Raw genomic sequence first — 24,371 nt, 5'->3', positions numbered from 1 at the left:
CCCCTGTCGCCTGGCAATTCAGGTAGCTGCAGAGTGGCAGAGCAGCAGTGTCCACCAGTGCTAGCCCAGCGCTGCCTGGTGCTAAGCTAGCACTAGACCAGTGCCGAGGGTTGCAGGCGTGCCTTATGGCACATTTGCAACACTCAGCACCATTAGACTACTGGCAATAAGAGCTCATGATTGGGCTCTCAGTCCGTGCAATGGCAGACAACAGACATCCACCAGAGCAGGTCAGCCCACACAGGGGTTATAAGAACATAAGACTGGGAGGAAGGTAGGGAGAGCATGGGATGGTGCAGAGGTGGGTGGAATAGGGAAGCAACAGGTGTGATGAGGGTGGACCAGGCCCAGGAAGAGAATGGATTCAGTGGCAGCAGTATCTACTGAATCCTAACCCTATTCGCAAGTCTGATCCACCTTCCCAGGTCAATGCAGGCTTACACCAGCTGTAGAACTGGCACAGGTCCAAAATGATCCATGAAGGTTGCTGGGGCTTACTCCAGGGCAAGGTCCTCCAGAAGCTGAAACTCCCCTGTGGGATGCAGCGGAGGCTGCACTGTTCCACTACATTGGAGTGTGGGGAGTTACAATTAGGCTGCCTGATGTTCACAAACTGTGCAGCATCAGAGCAGCTTGCTCAAAGCAGAGCCCTTTACCATGTTAGCTATATAGCCTGTAGGTATGCTTGATATTTAAGGCAACTGTACAGTACTGTGGACCAAGTGGAATTGTAGCTGCAAAGAGACAGGACATTATGAGGTTGCTGTCTGATAGCCAATTGCAAGACCCAAAACAGATGGGAAAAAGCAAAGGAGTGGAGCCGAAGCAAGATCCAGTGGAAGTATATTGCATACATTTTCCTAATGGTACCTATGGGCACATGCGGCAGACAGTGACCATTACCTGAATCTTGACTTTTAGTACTGGTTCCCAACTCTTGATGCAATGAAAAAGGAAGGAGTCAACATCTTTGGTTGTTTTCTGCGTGCCTTCATAAGACTCTTGCACAGTAAGTATGATAGTTTTCTTGGCTAGAAAATGTGATAATATTGTAGTTACAAGTTACAGATTCGTGCTCTTTTAAAATGAGTGAGTGAATACCAATACCACCATTCCCAGGTACTTGTTACACTGTAAAATCTCTCTACATCTTTTGTGTCATTGAACATATAGTTCTGTATAGTCTTTCTGCTCTTGTATATATTCATTTAGGACTTTTTTTCTATATACAGCTCATATGGAACTTTCATTTAAGCACAGTGGGAACAAGTCAACAATTTTCTTGAAATTTGGATATATCAACTATACACCAATAGCAACAATCTCAACTGTTCTAATACATTATAACAAGGCTAGTCTTCTCTGCTAATTAAGGAAGTGTTAATGCTGGCTTAAAGCAGACTCTAAAATTAAAAACAATCAAAATTCACTTATTGTTCATAAATTTGAATGAAAATCTCAAATCTGAAACTCAAATTCAAGAAAGGTGAAGCTCCCAGGGTTCAGTCAGTTGAGGCACTGCTTAAGGGCTCACAGCCCCTCAAAGGCCATTGGGTCAAGCCCCTCACCCAACATCCCAGAAGAAATCAAATATACATGAAGCAGCAGCAACACAACTAAATCAACCGAGCAACAGTCAATGCAACTCTATCCCAGTTGCCAATTTTCATCCTCCCCCTAAATTTGTGTAACATGGGGCAATTTGCTACCCTAGTCTCCTGAGGGAAATGTGTCATTTCACCTTTAAGCAAACACTCAAAGAGTATCTGACAGAGGAGAATTTTTGGAACCAAATTATGTTAGCCCTAATTTGGCCTGATTTCCGCTTTATAACATGACACTGGTTTTTGGTGCCTACAAATTGGTTATATATTATAAGAATACAAGGGCAGGCTGGTAGAACACTAGCTGGCTACATGTCTGGGAGAGAGACCAACCTTTCAAAAGCTGCTCATTCACCTCCTTGCCCACTATAACCTCCAGGACAGAAAGTTCTCGGGCCTGCAAAAACAAATAGGCACAAAGATGAAAAACAGGGCCATGTGTACCTGGATGTTGGAAGAAAATTTTTTTTACAATTATTTTAATTGCATTCAGTTCTTGTTTACATTTACATAATTCTATGCCTAATAAAGGTTTATTCATTCATTCATTCATTTACATAACATCCCACAGCATCGTCTTTCTTAAAGGAAGCCTTCACAAGTGGGTGGAAAACTGAATAAGAATCAAGAGCTTAAATGCAAAGAATTCTTACCACAAGCACTCCATTGGAAATTAGATGCTCAGGAGGTCCTGCACTGAAACAGGAAAAAGAAAAAAAACACAAATTAATGTGGGCCCAATTCAGGTGTTGGCATTGAATAAATAAGACTATGGAAGTGCGTGATCAAGAGCAACAAGTGCTCTGTGATAACTTATCATATGGGAATCTGCTGGCATGGTTTATCTGTTCATAATCCTATTCTGTACACCAGAAATACAAGGATTAATAAAGGAGCAAGGATAGACCAGGCCTCAAGAGGCCTAGAATGTGGCCCAGGGGGAAAAAAGGTAATGCTATTTTTTATTTTTATAAAACTCTTATTCCTGTTATTGTTAAAGTGCTATTCAAGTGCATGGTAATGTGGAAAGAGAACAACCCTGTCTGGTCCCTCTAATCAAGGGAAGGAGACTGAAGGCCCAGTCCTAACCAACGTTCCAGCAGGGATACAGCCACAATGCAGACCTGGGGTAAGAGAACAAATGCTCCCTTACATTGAAGGGGCCTCTATGACTGCAAGCCACCCACCCACAGGATGCAGCACATGCCCTTTGGCATGGCTGCATCAGAGCTGGAAAATTGGATAGGATTGGGGTCTGAGTAATATCTGTTAATATATATCCTCGCCATTGGAGTGCCATAAAAATTAAGAAACGATTGTTCCACATAAAATGCTTCTAATACAGCAAAAATAAACATCTTCAACACACTCCTTAAGCATCTCATTGTTCAGAACATACACTCTCCTCTTTTTAAAGAATTGTATCTGTTCTTCTTACTTGCAAGCTACTATAGATATTAATCATCAGGACCTCTGAGAGGAATTTTATCAGGGGATATAAAGTTTCTTTTCGGCCCCTTGCCCAACAGGGAGGAGGGCAATGGGGGCAGACAAACAAGGGCCAAAATAAGGCAGGGGGAGAGTGCTGACAGCCAGCTTTCGAGCCCAGGTGTACCAGGTTTCTTGATATGGAGCCCAGGTCTACCTGACCAGGAGGCACTGGCATTTAAATAAAGCAGTATAGAAAACCAAGCACATTCCCAAATCTTTCTAAAATCTTTGAAAAATAGAAAATCCATTGCAGAAAATTAGCATCATTGTATTTAGGCTCACACTAAGATGGAGTGTGTCCTGTGTGTACCAAAATGAACTTCTGCAGCAACTATAGCCCCACAACTGGGTCTCTGAGCTCCTGTTCACTCCTTCATGGTTATTGGATCCACAAGCCAAAGAGCTACTGTTGCAGGCCAGTTTCCTCCCAGATTTGACACTGTGTTAAGGAGGGTCATGGATGCATTCCTGGGCTTGATATGTATGGCTTGCAGCATCAGTTGCTACTGCAAGCCAGCAGTATTGCCCCCAGTATTATGCACAGGCAGTGAGTTCAGGTGAGAAAGGAAAATGTCAGATCCCAGGAACTTTCTGGGCCCCCTCCTTTGACTCCTGGGCCCCCTTTCCAACCCTGGTCCCTGTCTCCTAGGCCCTGCTAATCACCTGTTCTTCTCATTCCCACTTTCAAGATGTTTCTGATTTTGATAAAGTCATGCTTTCTCCTCCTTGCAGGACTTCAGTTAAGTCACTTTCCAATTTGTTTTAGCAAGTTGTAATTTGTGGCAAACTCCTGCTGTTTTAAATAATTTATTCTGAACCTCCAACTGATAGATTTGTTGTTGGAAGTCAAGTTTTTCTAGTTTCCTTTGTTCTTTGTAGGCTGCTAATAAAATAACATGACTGCCAGTCACAGCCTTTGCAACATCCTCTTTCATACCCTGGGCTAAATCTCTCAGGTCATTTCTTTCAAAATACACATGCAACATTTTTATACACAGATTTTTTATTTTTGGATTTATCTCAACGCAATGGGGGGGGGGGAATTCAAAGTCACACTTTGCCTCCTTTGCCCTGCTCTGGTGTCTCACTCCGTTTCTAGGCATCCCACAACACTGAAAAAGGCTGTACCTTGCATAGGCACAGAAATAGTCCTGGAGCCAGAGGCTCCTGAAGATTGTGTGCCTTGCGGAGGAACAGTAAGACTCCTATAGCCCCTGAGCCATCAAAGAGATTGAAGAGGGGAAGCCAAGGGAAAAACCTCTTAACTAAACCCCCAGGGAATGTAGCCATGCCACCAGAGTGTGTGCAGTATCCTGTGGGGGGGGGGCAGATTCCCAGAAATCTCCTCAGGTTTTGTTCTCTTGCCTGGGGGTAAGCCCATGCTGCCCAAGTGGATCTACTCTGACCTGCCTCAGCTATTTTGTAGCACAAGTCTGAGCGGACCTGGGAAGGTGAACCAAAGCAAGGAAGGGGTTTAGATATTGGAGGAGCCTCTGCCACTAATACCATCACCTTCCTGGCCTCACTCTGCCCCCCTTGTGCCCTGTTCTGCCCACCCCATGCCTTCCACCCCCCCCCCACCCACCCCCACTGACTTACCAGCACCATGGCTTCTTGGCAGGCTGCTGTCACACAGCTGCTTACCACTTGAGGTGGCACCCCAGCCATACTGAATGGTGTGTCACCTGTTGCAATAGCCTTAAAGCAAGCTATTCTACTGGAACACAAGTTCAGGTGGCACAGCATCCCATTAGAATTGGTCCCTTAATTTCTGTAATTTATTCAATTGTTGTTCAGCTATCTCACAGATCAGTTTTGCACCATCCAATATATCTTTGGAATGCACCAATTTCTATCTTAATTGGAAAAGGCAAGCACTATAACAAAGCAAATCTTTGGTCCATCTGAACAGGAATCTTGATTAGCAGAAGACACTGTGCAAAACTGACCACACATTCAAGAAAGCAGCTTCTCAAGAACTGGAAAATTATCACTACATATTAGCAGCAGAATCTGGGAAAACAATCAATGAATACAATTCATTATTTAATGCACAATGTAAGATTATGACCCAAAGATGCTGCCTCAACTAAAAAAACAATGATAGAATTCAGAAGTAAACAGAACTGGAACATGTAATGAAATATTTGATGGTGAAGTCATATTAAAACCAAGAGATTCGCAGAAACACAGAAGCCTCAGCTGACTACTAGATAACAAAAGAAAAAGAGGAATTCCCAACACCAACAATTTATTAATATTTTCTCACCAATACACTTCCAACAAATCACTTACATTGCAGACAATCTGAATTCCACTTCCAGAAATTCAGGATTGCGAGAATTTTCTTTCTGATAACATAAAAAGTCAGTAAATGATCATTCGACCAGTCAATGCAGAAGTCTCTCAGTGAAGAACTGACAAGTCTCTTCCACTGTGCTGCCACCCTGGCCAACTCAAGTAATGGGTTTAGTAACACTGGAGAATAATATCCAAGTATTCAAATGTCAAGTAACTGCTTAGTATTAGGAAAAGAGGCAACATTCACCATTTTATTTCTTGAGCCTTACCTCTGGCTTTAAAGAGAATTTCTCAAGGACTGTTGCTCCAGGCTGGACTTTTGCCAAGTCAAAATCAACAACCACCTGTACGTCATTCTTTGAGAATAAGTGATCCCCATGGACTTCCAACTGTAAGATATTCTAGAAACAGAAGAGAAGGCATGGCAAGATGGTATATTCCTTTTAACTGAGAGGGCCATCTGGTCATTTTTGTTATAACCCACATTCCACTGCTAGTATAAATCAAGTAAATCCCATTCAAGCAAACCAGTTAATTGGCTTCACACATACATGTGAGGTTTTCTGATTGTAGTTAATGGAAGGGAATAACAGCACATGATTTCACTGATGCTCCAAACTGGGCTGCACATAAATGATACAGACTGGGCTGTAAAGAATTATCCAGACTGGGCTGAACATAAATGGGAGAAACAGTGTGACAAGCAGTTCTCTCTTTTTCCAAAATGTTCAAAAGACTGTCATGTCAGTAGCATGATACTTCTGCCTTATCTCCTTTAAGCTTCACCTACCAGCTGTTCTGATCTTTACCCTGGAACATCTGGCTTCAGTGGCATCACTAGGGTTTGCTTCACCTGATGCGGGAAGCCAGTGCACCAGCCCTATGACGGATCTCCTCCCATGCAATGGGCAGGGCAATGCCCTGTGCGGTGGGCATGGTGATGTACCATTGCCCCACTTTTGACAGAATAGAGATATTTCAACACGGTTTGTTTCATTGCATTCTGCATTAAATTATGCATCAATTGATATACAACATGATGATATTACAGTAGAACCTCCAAGTTGACCACCTCTCTATAATGACCACCTCCTTAAGTTGACCTAATTTTCTAAAGCCTTCGGTTTTTCTAGACCTAATTTTCTAGAGCCTTTTTTCCATATGTTGACCACCTCCCTATATTGACCAATTCCTCCAGTCCCTTGGTGATCAACTTAAGGAGGTTCTACTGTATTTGAAAATAACAAGATTTAAAAAATTTTGGCCAACAGTCTTGTCAGCTCCCTCCGGTGCGCATCACCCAGGGCAACCCGCATCACCCAGGGAGACCCTCTGCACACCCGTAGCGATGCCACTGCCTGACTTTCTTCTTTCCTTTCCTCTCCAACATTCTGCCCTTATTTTCATCCGCCCTGCAGGCCTTCCAGGAAAGGGGATGGCAGTTTGCGTTTTGATACTTTACCTTAATCTGAGTTTGGATTCTAAAGTAGAAAGTCTCATTCCAGACTGGTTTGTTGGAGTCCCTGATGGTACGGGTTCTGAACTTCTCACTTGAGGCTGATGGCAGATGCAACGTCACGTAGCAATCACACGGAAACACTGCAGTGGGGAATGGAACAATTGGTAAGCTTTGTAATCAAATATTTAAAATATCTTAAACCTTAGCAGAAAAGAGTGAGGGTAAGGTTTCTGCTGTCTTGCTTTGACACAGCAGTGGCATCTGTCCTAACGTATTTTTATATCAATAATCTCTACTAGAGACTGTTAGCCCAATCCCACCCAGGATTTGTTCTGCATAGAGAAGGATTCATCACAGTGGAACAGAGTACCACTGTCGTAAAATGGTTTTTGGCAGCAGCACACGCAACACGCTGCCAGCGGCCATTTTGTGGGTGCTGCTACAAACAGTAGCAATGCAGGAAGCCCACCACTGGACAGGGAAAGTGTCCAATGGCAGCAAGGGTGGAACGGAGCAGAGAGGAATGAAGAAGTTCCTGGGTGCAGTGGAAGGTGGGGAGGGAGGTGGACCGGGGTGGGATTGATTATACTAACATGCACCAATATCCTAACCCGGGCCCTGGCCCCTGCCCCATTAAGGAGTATACCCCTTGGGTACACATACCCAAACCCTTGCAGCCTCCCGGGGGGGGCGGGGAGCCCAGCGCGACCTGAAGCAGGGCTCCCCACAGCAGTGAAAGAAGATGCAGAGCAATCGCGCTCCACTTCCGTTTCCACCTAAGCTCCTGCAGCCCCTGAGCGGTGTGATCCTGAGGATCGTGCTGCTGCCTTCCCCCACCCCTGCTGCCTCCCCCCTCCCGCCCATGCAAGAACTTAGTGGCTCTCAAACTCCCACAGAGAGTTTGAGAACCACTGTCCTAACCCCTTCTGTCACCCTTTCCAACACTGTTACACTTCTTGACGTATGCCTGCAAAACAGCAGGAATAGATCTGAGGAGTCCCATGGATGTCATGAAGGCTTTCCCTAGGGTAACAGAAGTCCAATTGGACCCAGGAGAACAGATCAAAGCCAAGAAGGGAGATTGGGCCTGCCAATATCCTAATAGGATTGGGGTGTAAATTATCAGTAGGCTGAACTGGTATTTATGGTATCTTGTTGGGAAGAGCTGTGCCCAAAGAAGACTCTCCGAAATCCAAATGTTTGTATCACTTCACAGCAACTAGTTAATCCAATAAAGAAGATCATTTCACCTGTCCTGTCTTTATATAACTACAGCAGACTAGATGACTTTCCTGTACCTTCCAATGATCTACTTCTGTGATAATCTACACACACTCCAACCCATTTCAGGACGCAAGCCGACCGATTGCAGTCATTGCTAATGGGCAAAGGATGCAGAGCGTTGGCATAAACAAAATGGCCTGGATATACTTGATAAAGAATTCTTTATGGTGTGAACTTGTGACCTACTGTGCAATAGAACAGTGATATGTTACTGTACAGTCATAACTGCCAGAAGATCCTGCTACGCAAAGGTGGCTCTAATGTCACAACTGATGACCCTAGTGACCAACCAGAAATTAGAGGAAATTTCTTCCTCAGCCTACACTGAGGGATTGCTTAGCAAGTTAAGCTTGACACCTGTGACCCAAAGCTAAAGTTCAGCTTAATTTAGGGCAGATTTAGACCATCAGGCTGACAGACCAAGATCCTAAGCATAGAAAATCAGATGTACACAGTCAAAACAATGAAAGCACACAGTGGGAAGCAGTGCAATAATAGCAAGCCCCCCCCATCCTAAACTACATATGTTCACGAGACTGTCTGCACAGTTCCCTTAAAAACTGTACATACGTACTCTATGTGGTGCAGAAAATCCCAGAGGGCTCTCCATCATGACTACATGCATGCAATTTAACAGTATAGTTAACACATGCAAGCAGGGCCCAAGAGAGGAGGGTGCAGGGGTACATTATACATCACACCTGGGTCAAGGGCAAGAAATGGAGCCTCGGAGCCACAGTGACACAAACCCTAGTGACATTTCTGTTTCCCCCTGCCTCCTATGTGTTTATTGTTCATGGTTTCAGTATCTGAAAAGAGCTTGTTTCAAAGGAGATAAGGCCACATTCACAACACAGCAGTTTGGGGACAGTGAAATCCCTCACTGTAACCATGTGAGTGGGACTGATTGCAAGGTTCTTTCCCCCAGTTGTCACCCTGCTGTGAGGGGGGGCAGCACCCCGTGACTCTCTTTCACATCATGTGACACGATAGACCTGGCATGAGACATGATCACACTTAGCACTTCCTTGCCTCAAAAGGCACCTGTCAGTAATGAGAGGCAGGAGTGGGGAAACACCCAGCAAAATGACATAACGTCATGTGCTCTGTTAAATTAGGTGGAAAGGGGGAGGAAGAGATGAGGAGAGGCTGTAGTTCTTATAATGGCTATCACTGGTCCCAATTGTATACAGTGGTACAGTATACATTCCCACAAGTGGTACAGTACACAATATACTGTAAACAATATACAGTACAGTAAACAACACAGCTGTAATTGTTACAGTGGTATAAATAACTGGTTGCACTACTGTAAGCAAAGGCAATTATCAGGAGTCTGGAATCTTCTCCCCCCCCCCCCCACACACACACACATGCATTGTAGGAGCCACATTCTCATGGAGCAAACTCATGCTGCAAAATCTTGAAAAGTGTTCACCACCAGGCTCTTTCTCACCTAATCATCACTGTGCTTCAAGAGAGAGCAACCACTGAATGGGAAAGCCTCTCATGGCTGGCCAGGCTAACATGACTCCCAGATGACCTTTGTGGCCATGGTTTGTTAGGCAGCTAGATCTGGGCTCCTGTCTAGACTTGGAGCCGAGACCTACATGCTGGGTGGACTTGGGCTCCCAGTTTAACTGCCTTTTGGAGCCACCTCTTTCAAGCAGGTACACCTGGACTCCTGCCTAGACAGAGCCCAGATCTACTTGCTGGGTAGACCTGGGCTCATATAACGACTGCCACCTGGAGCCACCTCTTCCAGGTGGGTAGACCTTGGCTCCCTCCCAGACTTGGAGCCCAGAGCTACCTACTGGGTAGACCTGGGCTCCCTTTCTGACTCTACCTCTCTCATCCTACCCAGTGGGTATTTCCCAGCTTTCCATCCCATCAGGCGCCCTTTCCCACTGGCACAACAGTTTAGATATGCAGCTACACGTAGGGATGGCTGTGAGAGTGTGTGAAGGGGGGCCCATTCATTGCAATTAAGATTTCATTGGAAAAGTCTATTGAATCAACTCTCTCCACATGGTTGTGATACCACAGACATTCTCACATACTCTCCAGTGGTGTGGGATTGGTTGTTCTGGGTGACCCATGCCTAGTGACATCTAGATTAGATTACTGCAGCACACTCTGTGTGGGGGCTGCCTTTGAAGACTGTCTGCAGTTAGTGCAGAATGTGGCTGCCTGTGTGGTTGTGGGCTCACTGGGTGCGACTCACTCGGGCTGCTGCTTTGGTGACAACACTGGCTGCCAGTTCATTTTCAGGCACAACTCCAGGTGCTAGTTTTGACTTTTAAAGCCCTTTATGGCTCATGATTAGGGGATTTGGGAGACCACCTCCTTCCATATATAACAGGTGGACCTCTGAGCTCATCAGAAGGGGTCCTTTGAACCATGCTGCCATTAATGGAGGTGAGGGGGTAACAGCGAGTAACAGGGCCTTCTCAGTGATGGAATCCCAATTGTGGAATTCCCTCCCCTTGGCACTAAGAATAGATCTCTCCTTGGAGACCTTTCAGGATTGTGTTCAGTAACTGACATGATGTGCTGGCATTTTAATCAATGTAATTTTAACTGTTGGGATCTGTTTTGTTTTGTTATTTATGCTTTATTATTGTTTTTAATTCTGTAAGCCACCTTGATTGCCCTTACCAGAAGAAAGGTAGGGAATGAATGAATATGAAGAGGGCCTCTGTTCCACTTAAACCATTGGAAAACTTTGCAAAGACATACATATAGTATGCACTGGGATGTCCATCCTAATATATTTATTCTTGAGTATAGCAACAAAGCAGCTTAAGGGCTTGGGAGATCCTCCAGGAAACTTCAGCTCTCAGACACCAGCAAGGCACTTCAGATCTGCAGATACTTAAGCTATCCAGGATTTCTCACAATGACCCTGGGTGGCCATTTTATTTAAAGCAGGTTGCAATCCTATGCACACTTTCCTGGGAGTAAGTCTCATTTAACACCTTGATGCCTACTTCTGAGTAGACATGCATAGGATTGTTCCGGCAGTCTTGTCCCTTAAGCATATTTTGAGTCCAGTGGGTTAATGAAGGATGTAGACAACTTACAAGAGGTGATATTGGCTTGTACGATTCGGACAGACAGCAGGAAAACAGGAAACTCTTGGCTCTGCAATGAAAACAGAACAAAACTGAGCCAGTCCTGGCATTTTAGTAGGTTCTTTGGTATCCAGCATGGAGAGATACAACAAGCTAACAAAGGGACAGAATCATGTCCTGAAGGTGAAAAGCTTACAAATTGCTACACTAATCTATTTTTCAAGTTCGTCCAGTAGCCCTTAGCCCAGGCATGTCTATTGTATGTATTGTATCTAGTATGTATCCAGGCAATAGCCAATTAGGAGACAGGGTGGCCCAACAGCAGATCAGGGGAAAATAACTGCCTTGCTCTTCTGTTTCATAGAGCAACAGCAGATTCAGCTCCTGGCTTGCCACAGTTTGCCCTCTTGATGGATCTATAGACCATGTTTCCAATCCAGACATTCCGCCTAATCATCTACAAGTTCTTAGGAAGTTGCCTGGCATGACTTACAGCCCAATCCTATCTCCCGGTTATGGCCATGATTGCACTGCATTACTCCCATGTGGTAGATAGATAGGTAGTATCAGTTGTTCCATCAGCTGTTCCATCCAAGTCCATATTGTCAACACAGAGTGTCAGCCACTCCTGTAGGTTTCCAGGCAATAATTTTTCTCTGTTTTACCTGGAGATGCCAGGGATTAGACCTGGATCAACTGCATACCAAAAAGGTGCTTTACCACTCAATCATGGTCCTTTTCCTTTTGCAAAATCCAGCAGCAGAGGTGGGCATACAATTGGGATTTGTAGCTTGCTTAATCACAGCCTTCCCTGATCCAAGGGGTTGCAAAATCCAGCAGAGTCTGGAGAGTCTACCAGAATTTGCAAACAAAAGTTTTGTTTATTAACAGTATTAACAGTATTTATATACCGCTTTTCAACTAAAAGTTCACAAAGCGGTTTACAGAGAAAAATCAAATAACTACACTCTACACCAGAAGTTCTCAAACTTTGAGGGAGCTTTACTCCCTCAGTAAGTTCTTGCTGTGGGAGGGGCTAGGGCAATCCTCAGGATCACATCGCTAAGGGGGGGGGCAAGGGAGGGTGCTTTGCACACACTTTATGTATATGCAGGCTGCAGGAGACTCCCTGAGGCTTAGAATGTTTGCTAAAAGCGGGCGCAAAGCACCTCCTGCAAAACAATGATAGTGAATGGGACTTACTCCTGGGTAAGTGTGGGTAGGACTGTAGCCTAGGATTGTTAAAAATGTTACTGCACAATGTCACGTCCAGTCATGACATCACTTCCAGTGGGTCCTGGCAGATTCTCAATCTAAAAAGTGGGTCCCAGTGCTAAATGTGTGAGAACCACTACTCTACACTCTTCTGGTTCACGAGGTTACAAAATCCACCATGATGGACCTCACTCCCTCCTCTCATCCATAAGTTGCAGACTCGGGCGAGGAAGAGGTTCTGCTGGAATGTGGAATCTTTCACCTTAGTCACCTTGAGTGTTCAAGGAATGGAAAGGCGGGAGTTACATGTATGAATTAAGTAACACTTGCTAACTGGGCAAAGAGGCACCTTTTAAAATGGGGTCCTCTTATACTGAGCAGGGGGAGAGCTACTGTCCCTCTTCACCCCAGCATGGCATCTTTTCCAGTGGCTGCCACTGGTGTCTCTTCTGTTTTGTTTTGTTTTAAGATTGTGAGCCCTTTGGAGACTGGGAGCCATTTATTGATTTATTTTACTACGTAAACCATCTTATGAACTACTCTTGATGAAAAACAGTATAATAAAATAATAATGCGAATGTTATTTTCTTCACTATCAAGAGGCTGAAGAATCTGACAAGGGAACATATTGTCGTAGAAACATCAACCTTTTGCCTGTGGGCTTCTGGACCAGGGTTGCAAATTCCAAAACACCACCATCTGCCCCGTATTGTTCATCAGGGACAAAAACAATTATTTCAGACAGGCATGGCATCGTGGGTTGGCCAAGACTATGGCCAAGGGCCCATCCCATCAGAGGGCTCACTAGTCCTGGCTGAGCCCTGAAACCTCACTACTGGTGGCAGTGGTAGCACTCAATGCCCCAACATGGGAGGCCCACGCAGGGCTTCACTCAGGGACCCCAGTAACCTGCTATAGGCACCAATTTCAGGCAGGGCTGGCTTACCGATGAAGTGGAGTGCAGCAACCTCAGGAGGCAAAGTTGCACAGGGGAGCATTCCCCACCACCGCACTGTGCCTCTGTTGTGTCCCTCTCTTTTCTGGCGATATTCCTCCTCCTCCATGGGGAAGATGAGGTATGGGAAAAGGAAGTGTGGAGCAGGAATAGGAGGGTGGGCAACGTCTCTGCCCTAACCCACAACATTCCCACTCTGCACTTCCTTGTTCCATGCCCTGAACTCTCAGAGCAAGGGCAGGAACAGAGGCAGGGGAAGGGAAAGAGAAAGCCACTTCAGGCACCAGAGGGGCTGGACTTCGTGTCAAACAGGGAAGAACACAAATTCTGGCAGGGTGTCTGTCCCTGACAGACTGTGCATCTCGTTAATTTGAAAAGGTAGCACAGTCTGGCCCTTTCTTTCAGCACCAACACATTTTGAAAGCCCTGAACCAAACCTCCCACTCTCACCTCTTTCAGAGCAAGTTCCTCCCAAACAATTTCATGTTTAGAAGGTCAACCCCTGTTGTTTATATGCTATAGGAGTCTGTACACCATGGAAGGAAGCTAGTAGTTGTCTCCATTTACCAGCATATTGTGTTAGCCTCTGGCAAGACTCTCCAGTAAAGGAAATCAGACAATTTCATAGCTCAAAGAATCTCAACTACTAATACTTTCTCCTGGTTACACATCCCTGCTGTAACATTAGCTGCCAAGTAAGTCCTGTTTGCTTGACTAAAACTAAAGAGAGTCATGTTTCAGTTAGTGGACATATTTGTTCCAAGGAGCAGGTACACTGAGAGTGCAAGGGACAGCCACTTGGACAACCACATTTCAATCTGCTGTTCATAATAGAAAATTCGTTTTTGACAAACTAACAGGAAACAAGTTAGTGGAATGATGTTACTAACAAGTCAAGGGAATTGCTGTTTTCTGACAGCAGCTCACTGACTGTGATGCGTTTCATGGCCATTGATCTGCCCAGCTGCAGAGAGTGCATTCCAGTAGCATAGCTACAGGGGGCAGCGCAGTAAGTCTTGCAGGTGCCACAGCGCATCATGTAAGCATCCCTCCCACTCATTGTCAGTAATGCTGCATGATGCCATCACCGCCCAGAATGCCTCCAACAGCAAGTGGGAGGGCCACATGCAGGTACCACAATTGCCATGTAGTACTTACTGGGCTGCCCCCCAAAGCTGCTCTAGTGGAATACAAATATCCAAAAACATAGAGACTGAAAGAGAGCTACTAGGAAGAAGGATCTTGAACAGCAGCCATCTTAGCTTGGCATAATCTTGTCCTTAACTTCTCACTATAAGCCATTCATTTCTGAAGAAATGAATTAAATTTGCACATTTCTCTTTCATTGCTTGGTTGAAACACTGATATTCTGCCTTTCTCATATGAGCCAAAGCAGCAGAAATACCGATAACAGAAATATATATAGTCATTACTATCAAACAAGATTCAGCACGCATCAAAATTTAACAACATAAGTAAACAGCAGTGTAAGTAGAGCACACAAGAACCCAGTAGGCCACAAATGACATAAGAGTCCCACTGGATCAGGCCAAAGACCCATCTAGTCCAGCCTCCTGCTTCACAGTGGCATACCTGATACCTCAGAGGTAACACAACAAGAGACCTGCATCCTGGCACCACTCCCTTGCACCTGGCATTCTGAAGTAACCCACTTCTAAAACCAGGATTTTCTTAACCCATTTCTGCCCTGCCCACAAGCGTACACATTTTATCCCCGTTGCATATATGCAGAATTGGACAGAAATGGCTTAAGTTTTAAATTTTAGGAGACAATTCACTGTTGCAATATTGGGGCAGAAGGACTCCATAGAACTCTGAAGGAAAGGGATAGAGAGTAAAATTGGCATAGCACTTAGTTGTTAGTGACTTGCACTCCTCTCTGCTCACACTGCCATTGAAAGCCCAGAATTTCCTGGGGAAATGGTAGCCTCAGTGGCATAACTAAAGGGGGTGCAAAGCACTAAGTTTTGCAGGAACCCTCACTGTGGTGTACAAGCAACTCCTCTCCTTGGAGACATTCCAGGTGGTGGGAGCAAAAGAGATGTGCCTCTCTTTTGCTCCCACTCCCAGGAATAGCTTCAAAGGGGAGGGGCCACTTGTACAATGCCCTAAGGGTTCCTGCAAAACTTAGTGCTTTGCACCCCCTACAGCTATGCCATTGGGTAGCCTCTTCACTGCCATCACCCAAGAAGCTAAGACAGACAGAAGCTGCCTTGAAGGTCTTTCCAGTTAACAAAGGGCCACAAAATTCAGGCAATCCACTTGGAAATAAACAGTATTGGAACATAAGGATGTTACAGACAAGACAATCTTCTCCCTCTCAGATGAACTCAGTTCAGGCAGGTAAATCAGTGCAGTGTGAAATGCTTATTAAGTGACTATTATTATTATGTACAACATATATCAACACAATCAAGATTTGAACAGCCTGTTAAGTGGGCAGAAATGCATTTTTTTTAAATTCACAATCTCTCTTGGGTTTATGAATTAATCATCTTAAAGATTAAAAAATAGAATTCCTAGAGGTTCATACATACTTGAATATCAGGTTTCAGGTACACATATACACATTTCTGTATAACAGCAATTCATTTATTGTTGTGTTTCCAAACCTAAAGATATTCAGATACTATAGCTCCATCCCTTTTGCAGGTGAGGCTGTCTGCAAAACTTAGTGCTTTTTAGTAGCACCCCCTTAGTAGCAGCCCCTGTAGCTGCACCACTGACTGCAAGCAGTATTTTACCACAAACCTAATGAAACAATTGCATTTTTTTCCAGAAGACATTTTCTGGATCTCCTAAATCCAGCTAACTCACCTTTTCTTTCATTGTATTGGCAACCTTCAGTCTCGAAAGACTATGGTATCGCGCTCTGAAAGGTGGTTCTGGCACAGCGTCTAGTGTGGCTGAAAAGGCCAATCCGGGAGTGACAATCCCTTCCACACCGGGAGCAAGTGCAGTCTGTCCCTGCTCTGTCTCCCTGGCTATGGGCCTTCCTTCTTTGCCTCTTAGCCTCAGACTGTTGGCAAAGTGTCTCTTCAAACTGGGAAAGGCCATGCTGCACAGCCTGCCTCCAAGCGGGCCGCTCAGAGGCCAGGGTTTCCCACTTGTTGAGGTCCATCCCTAAGGCCTTCAGATCCCTCTTGCAGATGTCCTTGTATCGCAGCTGTGGTCTACCTGTAGGGCGCTTTCCTTGCACGAGTTCACCATAGAGGAGATCCTTTGGGATCCGGCCATCATCCATTCTCACGACATGACCAAGCCAACGCAGGCGTCTCTGTTTCAGCAGTGAATACATGCTAGGGATTCCAGCACGTTCCAGGACTGTGTTGTTTGGAACTTTGTCCTGCCAGGTAAGACCTGCCAGGTCTTTCATAACCTCTCATAATAATACAGTTCTTTCTAAAGCAAAAGTATGCTCACTTCTAGGCCATCTAGATGCCCACAACATACTTTTAGCATTTCAGAGGAAGTGTTGGAGGCTCCCCATTAGAAGCTTCTCCCCAGCACTTCCATCAAATGCCTCAGAAATAGTTGAGCTGATCTGTCCTACCTTTTCTGCAGTGTTCCCCATTCTCAGCAAACTGCAATCACGATGCATGAACAACAGGTTGCTCCTCTTGCATACATCCCAAAGGCAACAATCATTTATGTGGATTTTGAGCACCACCCACTAAATGTCTTGGATGAAGCCACAAGGAAAAGAACTGTGACTACAACAAGCACAGAGTGACCAGCTACAATGGAAGACAGAGTGCCTATACCTTTAACTTGCAGTTTTCAAACTCTCTGGGAGTTTGAAAGGCACAGTAAGTGCTTTCAGGGGCGGGAAGGCAGCAACGCAATTCCCAGGATTGCATCGCTCAGGGGGGCTGCAGGGACTGGGATGTACTCACCAATGCCTGCAGTAGCATCCTGGGGGTGCAAGGAGCCCTGCGCAAGCATCTGCAGGGCTCAGGAAAAAGGAAGGAAGGTTTGGCAGCTCTGCCAAACCAGAAAGAAAAGGAAACTTCTCAAAAAGTGTGGCCCATATTAGTCATGTATTAGCATAGATGAAATTACTGACAAGTAGACCTGATACTTGTTAAGACTCAGTCGATGGCAGTTCTAGTTTTTTACAAATCTAGAGATGTTAAGGATACTTAAAAACCTGGGCATTTCCATGCAATATCCTTTTCCCAGGAAGAGAATGTAGCCATTGAATGAGATCCATTATTGTACTGTTTCATTCCTCCTGGAAATCAAATTGAGAAACTACTTTTTTCCCAGTTGATACAGGTAGCCAATAACACCACAGACCATGGACTAAAAGATCTCCACAAAGTTATCTACGGGTTTTTTGGGAGGGGGGGGGATGCATTTATAGGTACAGACCTGCAGAGCTACAGTTCTGCCTGAGTCATGATGCCTGTGAGAACAGTAAACCATGTCATATCCCTTTGCTGCCTCCCTTGCCATCGTTAACAGCCTGTAATTTAGGGTGCAATCCTAACCAATTTTCCAGCACTGACCTAGCTGCAATACTGCCCCAAGGTAAGGTAACAAATATGCCCTTACCTTGAAGAGGCCTCCTTGACTGTCTCCCCAAAGCAGTGCATGCCACATTGGCACACCTATGTCAGTGAGGGAAAGCTGGTTAGGCCTTAGACTCTCAAACACCAACTCAAACTGAACCAAATTGGGGGAATTATAGAGCAAGAAGTCAAATTCAGCAGTATCTGGGATCATTAACAGGAATGGGCAATTCAGCATGGCTTGACTTGAGTCAAATCACAAGTCTCTGCCCCACAACTCGATGAGTCATAATGGGGGGTATTTTCTTAGTCGCAATGCTGCCCTTTCTTGACTCTAAAGGACTTGAGCCACCCCCTTGAAAAACCCAGCAGTGGAAAAAATGGGGCTGCTGCCAAGGGGTGTGTATGTGCCAGAGTTCTCCTTTAATACTCCCCTAATAACCCTGCCAATCTGAAAACAAGGCAGGAGGAGGTGGGAGAGACTGCATGAGAGCAGGATCAGAAGTGTCGAGATGCAGGAAGGTATTCTGTAGTTGCTGCAAGGCTTACCAGGATGACCCAATCCTTGGCAGCTCTACTCAAGAGTCATCTGACTGTAGCCAGACATTCAATGAGTGTCCCTCCTCCCAAGTAACAATGGAGGTCAGAGCAGCCATGCAGTGGAAAGCGTGATCACTATAAATTGCCTTCCCTCCTGGTTTTCCTGCTTCCTCCCTGGACTTCTCCACCCCATTAGGCTGAGGTATTCAATCTGGGGCTCCCCAGAGAGGCATGGCTAGCTCCCAGGGGCGTTCTTGAGGCATCTTGGGGAGAGAGGTGGCCACAGCTGCTTAGCTCAGCTCAGCTGCACATGCTGCCTCCCTACTTGCTGCTTTTCTGCTGCTGTGAATGAGGTGGGGAGGGCAGTGTGAAACATGGCGTGGGGAGGTGGAGGAGCCTCCCTGCCAAACCTAGAGAAGGCTGGCTGGGCAGCAGTGGAGGTGCTGCATCTCATCAGCACAGGGCACTCTCCTGGCAGGCTTCAAACTGGGAGGGGAGCCTGAGCTAGAGAGAGCAGCACAGTGCTTTCCTCCACTTGGGAAGGAGGGAGCCCAGCCTGCTTAGGGGTGCCCAAATGCCCCAGCCTGCATTCCTCTGTCGGGGGGGGGGGGGGAATAGGGGTGGCATCTGCATGTTGAGGTGTGTGAGCAGCCCCTATCTACTTTGGGGGTGAGTTGTAATCTTGCTCTGTGTGGCTGCAATCCTATTCATGCTTTCCTGGGAGTAAGCCCCATTGACTCAAATGGGACTTACTTTTGAGTAGACCTACATAGGCTTGGGGTCTGTCAGCTTAACCAAGGATCTTTACCTTTCTCTTTTTCCTCCCCCTTCATAAAAGAAAAAAGTCAGGCTTGATCAGGCAAGCTTTATCTCCAGAAATTGATTAAAAACACTTTTGCTTTTCAACCATCCTCTTTTTTTCCTCCTGCCTCCTTGGGGGGGGGGTACTTCCCATGTTGGTTGCTATTATGAGACAAAAGGCACAATCCTCGCTAGGTCTACTCAGAAGTAAGTCCTATTGTGTTCAAGGGGTCTTACTCCCAGGAAAGTGAGGTTAGGATTGCAGCCAAACAGTCTCTGGGTCTCTGTTTCTCATCAGTCAGCAATTAGTAGATACACACAAAACAAAGTCTTCCCCTCCCTCATAAAATTCATCACTTTTTCTCCCCCTTTCCAAAACCTTCCAGGTGTGCTGCTAGCAAATTCAGGGCACAATCCTAACCAGGTCTACTCAGAAGTAAGTCCTATTTTGTTCAATGGGGCTTACTCTCAGGAAAGTGTGGCTAGAATTGCAGCCTCAGAGTGCTGGCAACTGTTTTTTTGTTTCTAGTGTATAATTATAACACCTCCATCCCCATTTTGGGGGTAACTGAGGTGAGGTGATGTAATGGGGAGCTGTGGCCAATGGCCACAAGGATCAGGGAAGACACGTGCTGGAAAGGTTTGAGAACCACTGCCATAAGGCAAGAATCCCCTTGGGTTCCTCCTTGGCCAAAGACTGAGAATGCTCTGAAATACTTCAGAATGCTCATCCAATGATCATTGGTTCTTTCAAAGACTGGCAAGAAAGCCTACCCCCAGCTCCTTCCACCTCTCTGGGATTCTTCAGACAATCTTAAATACAACTTCTGACTAAGTAGCAAAGGTAGGACTGTTCAATTCCAGGTTCCAGGGGAGAAAAATAAGAGGTCTCTATGGGGAAGTGACCCACAAAATGCACAGCTGGATGGGCATCTTGGCAAATGGCAAAAAACACTCAGCAGCATGGATACTTCCAGAGCATTTAGAAGTGACCTAAAATGGAGGAAGTTTCTACTGACAGGAAAAAAGCCAAAGCACAGCATGGGCATTTCCAGAGGGTTTAGGAGTGATGAGATTTGCTTTCAGAGCAGAGGCATTTCTAGGACTTTGCAAAAGGAAACAAAGCATTTCTAGGTTAACAAAGGAGATGGGAGCTTTCCTTTGAGTTATGCAGCATATGTGTCCTGTACTTCAAGAGCACACAAAAGGCTAGCTTGCTCCACAATTGGAGAAGTTGCACCCAGGCTCCAGACAACATTGCTTCCACTTAAGGGCCCTTAATTAGCATGACCTTTCTTGAGAGATCAGCATGACCTCACCCCTTGCAGAGCAAAGTCCTACTTGGTTCTCAGGATTGCCAGCCAGAAATCAAGATGGAGTTGCAGTAATTATTACAGTACTGTAGTTTAGGCTGCACATCTATTGGAAAAATGGGAGTGTTGATACCCACATCATATAGCAGTCCTGCTAATCTGAACTCATCCATGATGTGACGCAGTGGGGATATTGCTTGACGTGACCAGTACGCATTAAGCTCCGACAAAGGCATTAGGCTGAGCATAATTCAGAAAGCAACCTTCATCAGGGTCTGATTTTTTCTTGGCAGAATTACTTTCTTGCTGGATTTATTATTATTTTCCTGATTTGTTGCATTTAACCACTCAAGGTAGCTTCCAGCAAACTTTGAAAGCATCAGCACAAACCACTAAAAAATAATTAATAAATCCACAGCAGATAAAACACAAAAAGAACAGTACAAGGAGAAAGCCACCAGAAAGAAAATCATCCAACCTAGTGGTCCAGAGCTGGATGCAAGCATTTTCTGACAACATGCCATCAGGGAAGAGGCAATGGAGCCTTTCAAAATGGAGAGTTTTCAACTGAGAAATCAACTGCTAACAATGCCTCAGATGGAAGCAGAATGCTCAGAGATACCTTAGGGTAGCCTATAGACCCTGGAGTAAAGGTTCCATGCAAAATGTTCTCCACTTTTTGTTGGTTTGGACAGGATCCACTTAAATGTACAGAACTAAAACAGATTTGTGCTCAGTGGTGAGTTAAGAGCTTTTGCCAAATTTGAGGTCCAGGGATCAAAATGAGAGGCCTGAAAATCCCATGTGCACCACATTTTTCCTGCTCACACCTGAGGGTCTCATGTTTTTATAATCTCAGTGCATGGCTTGCAATAGCTGCATCACAATAGAAACACAGTGAGCAGCTGCAAACCGTAAATCAGTCTGAATTTCAGTCCTTTGGATTATGAAACTGGAATAATATAGTTATAATCAGCTATTATCCTATTATCCTGCCTATGTATTAGCAGCCTAAATTATTACTGGGGAAATGCAAGGATTACATTAGATGTTGATAGGCATTACAGTTCTAAACACATTGCAGGGCTTTGGTAGTATTAGGATAAGAATAGATTTCAGTTGGTAGTGCAAATGAACTGGCATAGATAAACTGCAGTGCCTCCTCATCCAATGCGCCATTACAGAAATATATTATGTGGGTGCATGATCACTAAAGTTAGTAAGTAAGGAGACTATTAAAGAATGGTGAATGCTTTTAAAAAAGGAATACAGGTCATGCCTCATTATCCACTGGGGTTCCATTCCAGAATCCCCAGTGGATAAAAAAAACAGCGGATACAAAATCAGTGGAAAAATTGCTTATAAAGACCCACTTTCAGGTTTCTTGCTCCTCTATAGTTGCCCCAGAATGCACTGGTATAGATGCTATACCTCATTCAGCCATTAGATGGGGTGAATAATGGAATGAAATTATAATTATTTAACAGCATGAAGGTGGGAAATTGGAATTTGGTGCTTTTTCCTTGCTACAAGGCATTTAAAGGTGGACCTGGTATCAGTGGTGAGTCACATTGGTGGATACCAAATCAGTGGATACTGATGTTCCACCTGTATAGCATGGAACCAATTAAAAGGTAAGCACACTGACATAGAAGCAAGTCCCATTGACTTCAGTGGAGCTTACTTCTGAGTAGGCATGCACAGCATTGGCTATTTTAAAAATTAGTATGGAACTAGCCATGCATATTTGCAGGCAGGATCGTGTACATACCCTCTCTAAGTAAAACAGCATTAAGGTGAAACAACCAAAATTAACACAACCATTTTTTTTAATTTGAAATGTTTATATCCTGCCATTCTCTTCCTCATAGAGGCACCCAGGGTGCCTTGCAAAATAATTTAAAAACAGTAATGCAATTACAGTTATTATTGTTACAGTATTTCAATTTATATCTCACTTTATCTTGGAGTCTGGATTACTTGTCTGTTATGTGACAAAGCGGTGGATGCTATATGTTGCCTTCCTCAGCATAACAGTTGTACCTGGCACATTGCAGATCATTGCTGAAATCTTTAGTCAATAAAGTTGTGGCTCAGTACAGTGATCTCACCTATGAACACAAATCAAGAGTACATGCAGCAGTTGCAGAATTCTTTTTGTGGATTTAAGCAAGGATCAGTTCCAGTAGTGTAGCTAGAGAGGGTGCGAAGCACTAAGTTTTGCAGGCACCTGAACAGACCATGCAAGGGCCCCTCCCCCTCTGAGCCATTCCATGCCTCTGCTTTGCTCTCTCCACCAGGAATGGCTCCGAGGGGGAGGGGCCCTTACAGGGCCCATTCAGGCCCCTGCAAAACTTAGTGCTTTGCACCCCTTCTAACTATGCTACTGGTTGGCTCCAACCTCTTGCCATAGAAAATGGTGTGCCTGGCCCTAGAAGCCCTACAAAGTGGAGCATCATGAACCAGATTCAAATCCCACCCTCTGGTGACTGCAAGCTGCTCTAGCTTATCCACCCTATTTTCTAGCTTATATACTCTAGTTTATCCACCTCAAGCCATAGCTGAGGCCACAAATCAGTGGAATTGCTGGCGGTGGAATCGCTAGGGGGGTGCGGGCCGCACTAGGTGACGCGCACGGTGGGGTGACATGCTAAAATTGTGGTGGTTAGTAGTAAGCCCGTCAAATTATATACCGTTGGATGCGGAATTTCGAGTGGAACAATACAGAAAACCAAAGTGAAATATATCCTCTCTGTCAAAAGTTATGGCCAAAAAACCAGAGAACAAAAAATGCATGGATCCCTTCTGGTGGGTCTTGGACAGATTGTCATTCTAAAAAGTGGGTCCCAGTGCTAAAAGTTTGAGAACTGCTGCAATAAGGTGTTAGTAAGTTGACACCCGGGGGGGGGGTGACACCACTAGTGACCAAATCACTAAAATCATAATTTGGAAGAATAATATCATCATGTTATACATCAATCAATGTGTAATTTCATGCAGAATGTGTTCTATATTTGTTCTATCAAAAAGTACAGCCAAAAAACCAGTGGGGGCGGAGTGATGGTACATCACCACACCCACCACCTGGGGTGTTGCCCTGCCCTCTGCATGGGGGTGACGCGCTGGAATCCTGATCGGGTGACGTGACGCCACTGATTGCTGGAACCCATCAATATTAGTGCAGATTAGGGTTCTTAATCTGGGGGACCTGCAAAGTAAAGGGGGCCCAGGTTGTGTTTGAGAGGAGGTCCCCGAATTCAGAATTTTATTTTTTTTTTGTCTTGGTGCGCATTGCCTTGATAAGGACAATTTCTTGAAGCTTTTGAATTCAGCCTTGACTACTGATAGACCAAAAACAATAACACATTTTCTTTTTGGCCACAATTCTTATAACTTTGCTACCTTCTCATTGATTTTTTTCATGAGTTTTTTGATGTCTTCAAATTCTATGAAGCAAACTCTTTCCCCTAAGATCATAATTCCACGTTTCTTGAAACATATACCTGTATAGTCCATGCAATTTTGCAAAAATAATAATAAGTGACATAACAGGAATAAGACAAAAGTTTTTGTGGGGTTGATCAGGCACAAAAGGTTAAGAAGCTCTGGTGTGGATGCTGTGAATACCAGGATGCCATCAGCAGTTGCCTCCAATCCTAGTTGTACAGACATGCTGCTAATTTTGTGTTCCCATTACACAGCTGCTGACTACAGTTGTGTTTTGCCAAGCTTTCATTTGTTTTGCTATGTAAACCGCTTTGTGAACGAATTGTTGTTGAAAAGCAGCATAGAAATCTTA

The 24,371-nt window shown here is 44.8% G+C and overlaps 1 protein-coding gene across 1 annotated transcript in view; it reads right to left on the bottom strand.

Annotated features, from left to right (window-relative positions):
- Positions 1 to 24,371, bottom strand: part of LOC136639843 (cytosolic phospholipase A2 beta-like) — a 69,223-nt gene that overhangs the window by 32,393 nt on the left and 12,459 nt on the right. The window contains exons 2-7 of the mRNA XM_066614458.1: positions 6,859 to 6,995; positions 5,666 to 5,797; positions 5,391 to 5,446; positions 2,258 to 2,300; positions 1,938 to 2,001; positions 904 to 1,031 (exon numbers count right to left, since the gene is read on the bottom strand). Coding sequence (XP_066470555.1) covers positions 904 to 1,031; positions 1,938 to 2,001; positions 2,258 to 2,300; positions 5,391 to 5,446; positions 5,666 to 5,797; positions 6,859 to 6,995 — 560 coding nt within the window. The remainder of the gene's footprint in view (positions 1 to 903; positions 1,032 to 1,937; positions 2,002 to 2,257; positions 2,301 to 5,390; positions 5,447 to 5,665; positions 5,798 to 6,858; positions 6,996 to 24,371) is intronic.

The sequence above is a fragment of the Tiliqua scincoides genome, chromosome 1 (assembly GCF_035046505.1).
Source record: "Tiliqua scincoides isolate rTilSci1 chromosome 1, rTilSci1.hap2, whole genome shotgun sequence".
Lineage (NCBI taxonomy): Eukaryota > Metazoa > Chordata > Lepidosauria > Squamata > Scincidae > Tiliqua > Tiliqua scincoides.
Note: the sequence above shows the minus strand (reverse complement) of the source record. Positions and strands in the feature narration are given on the sequence as shown.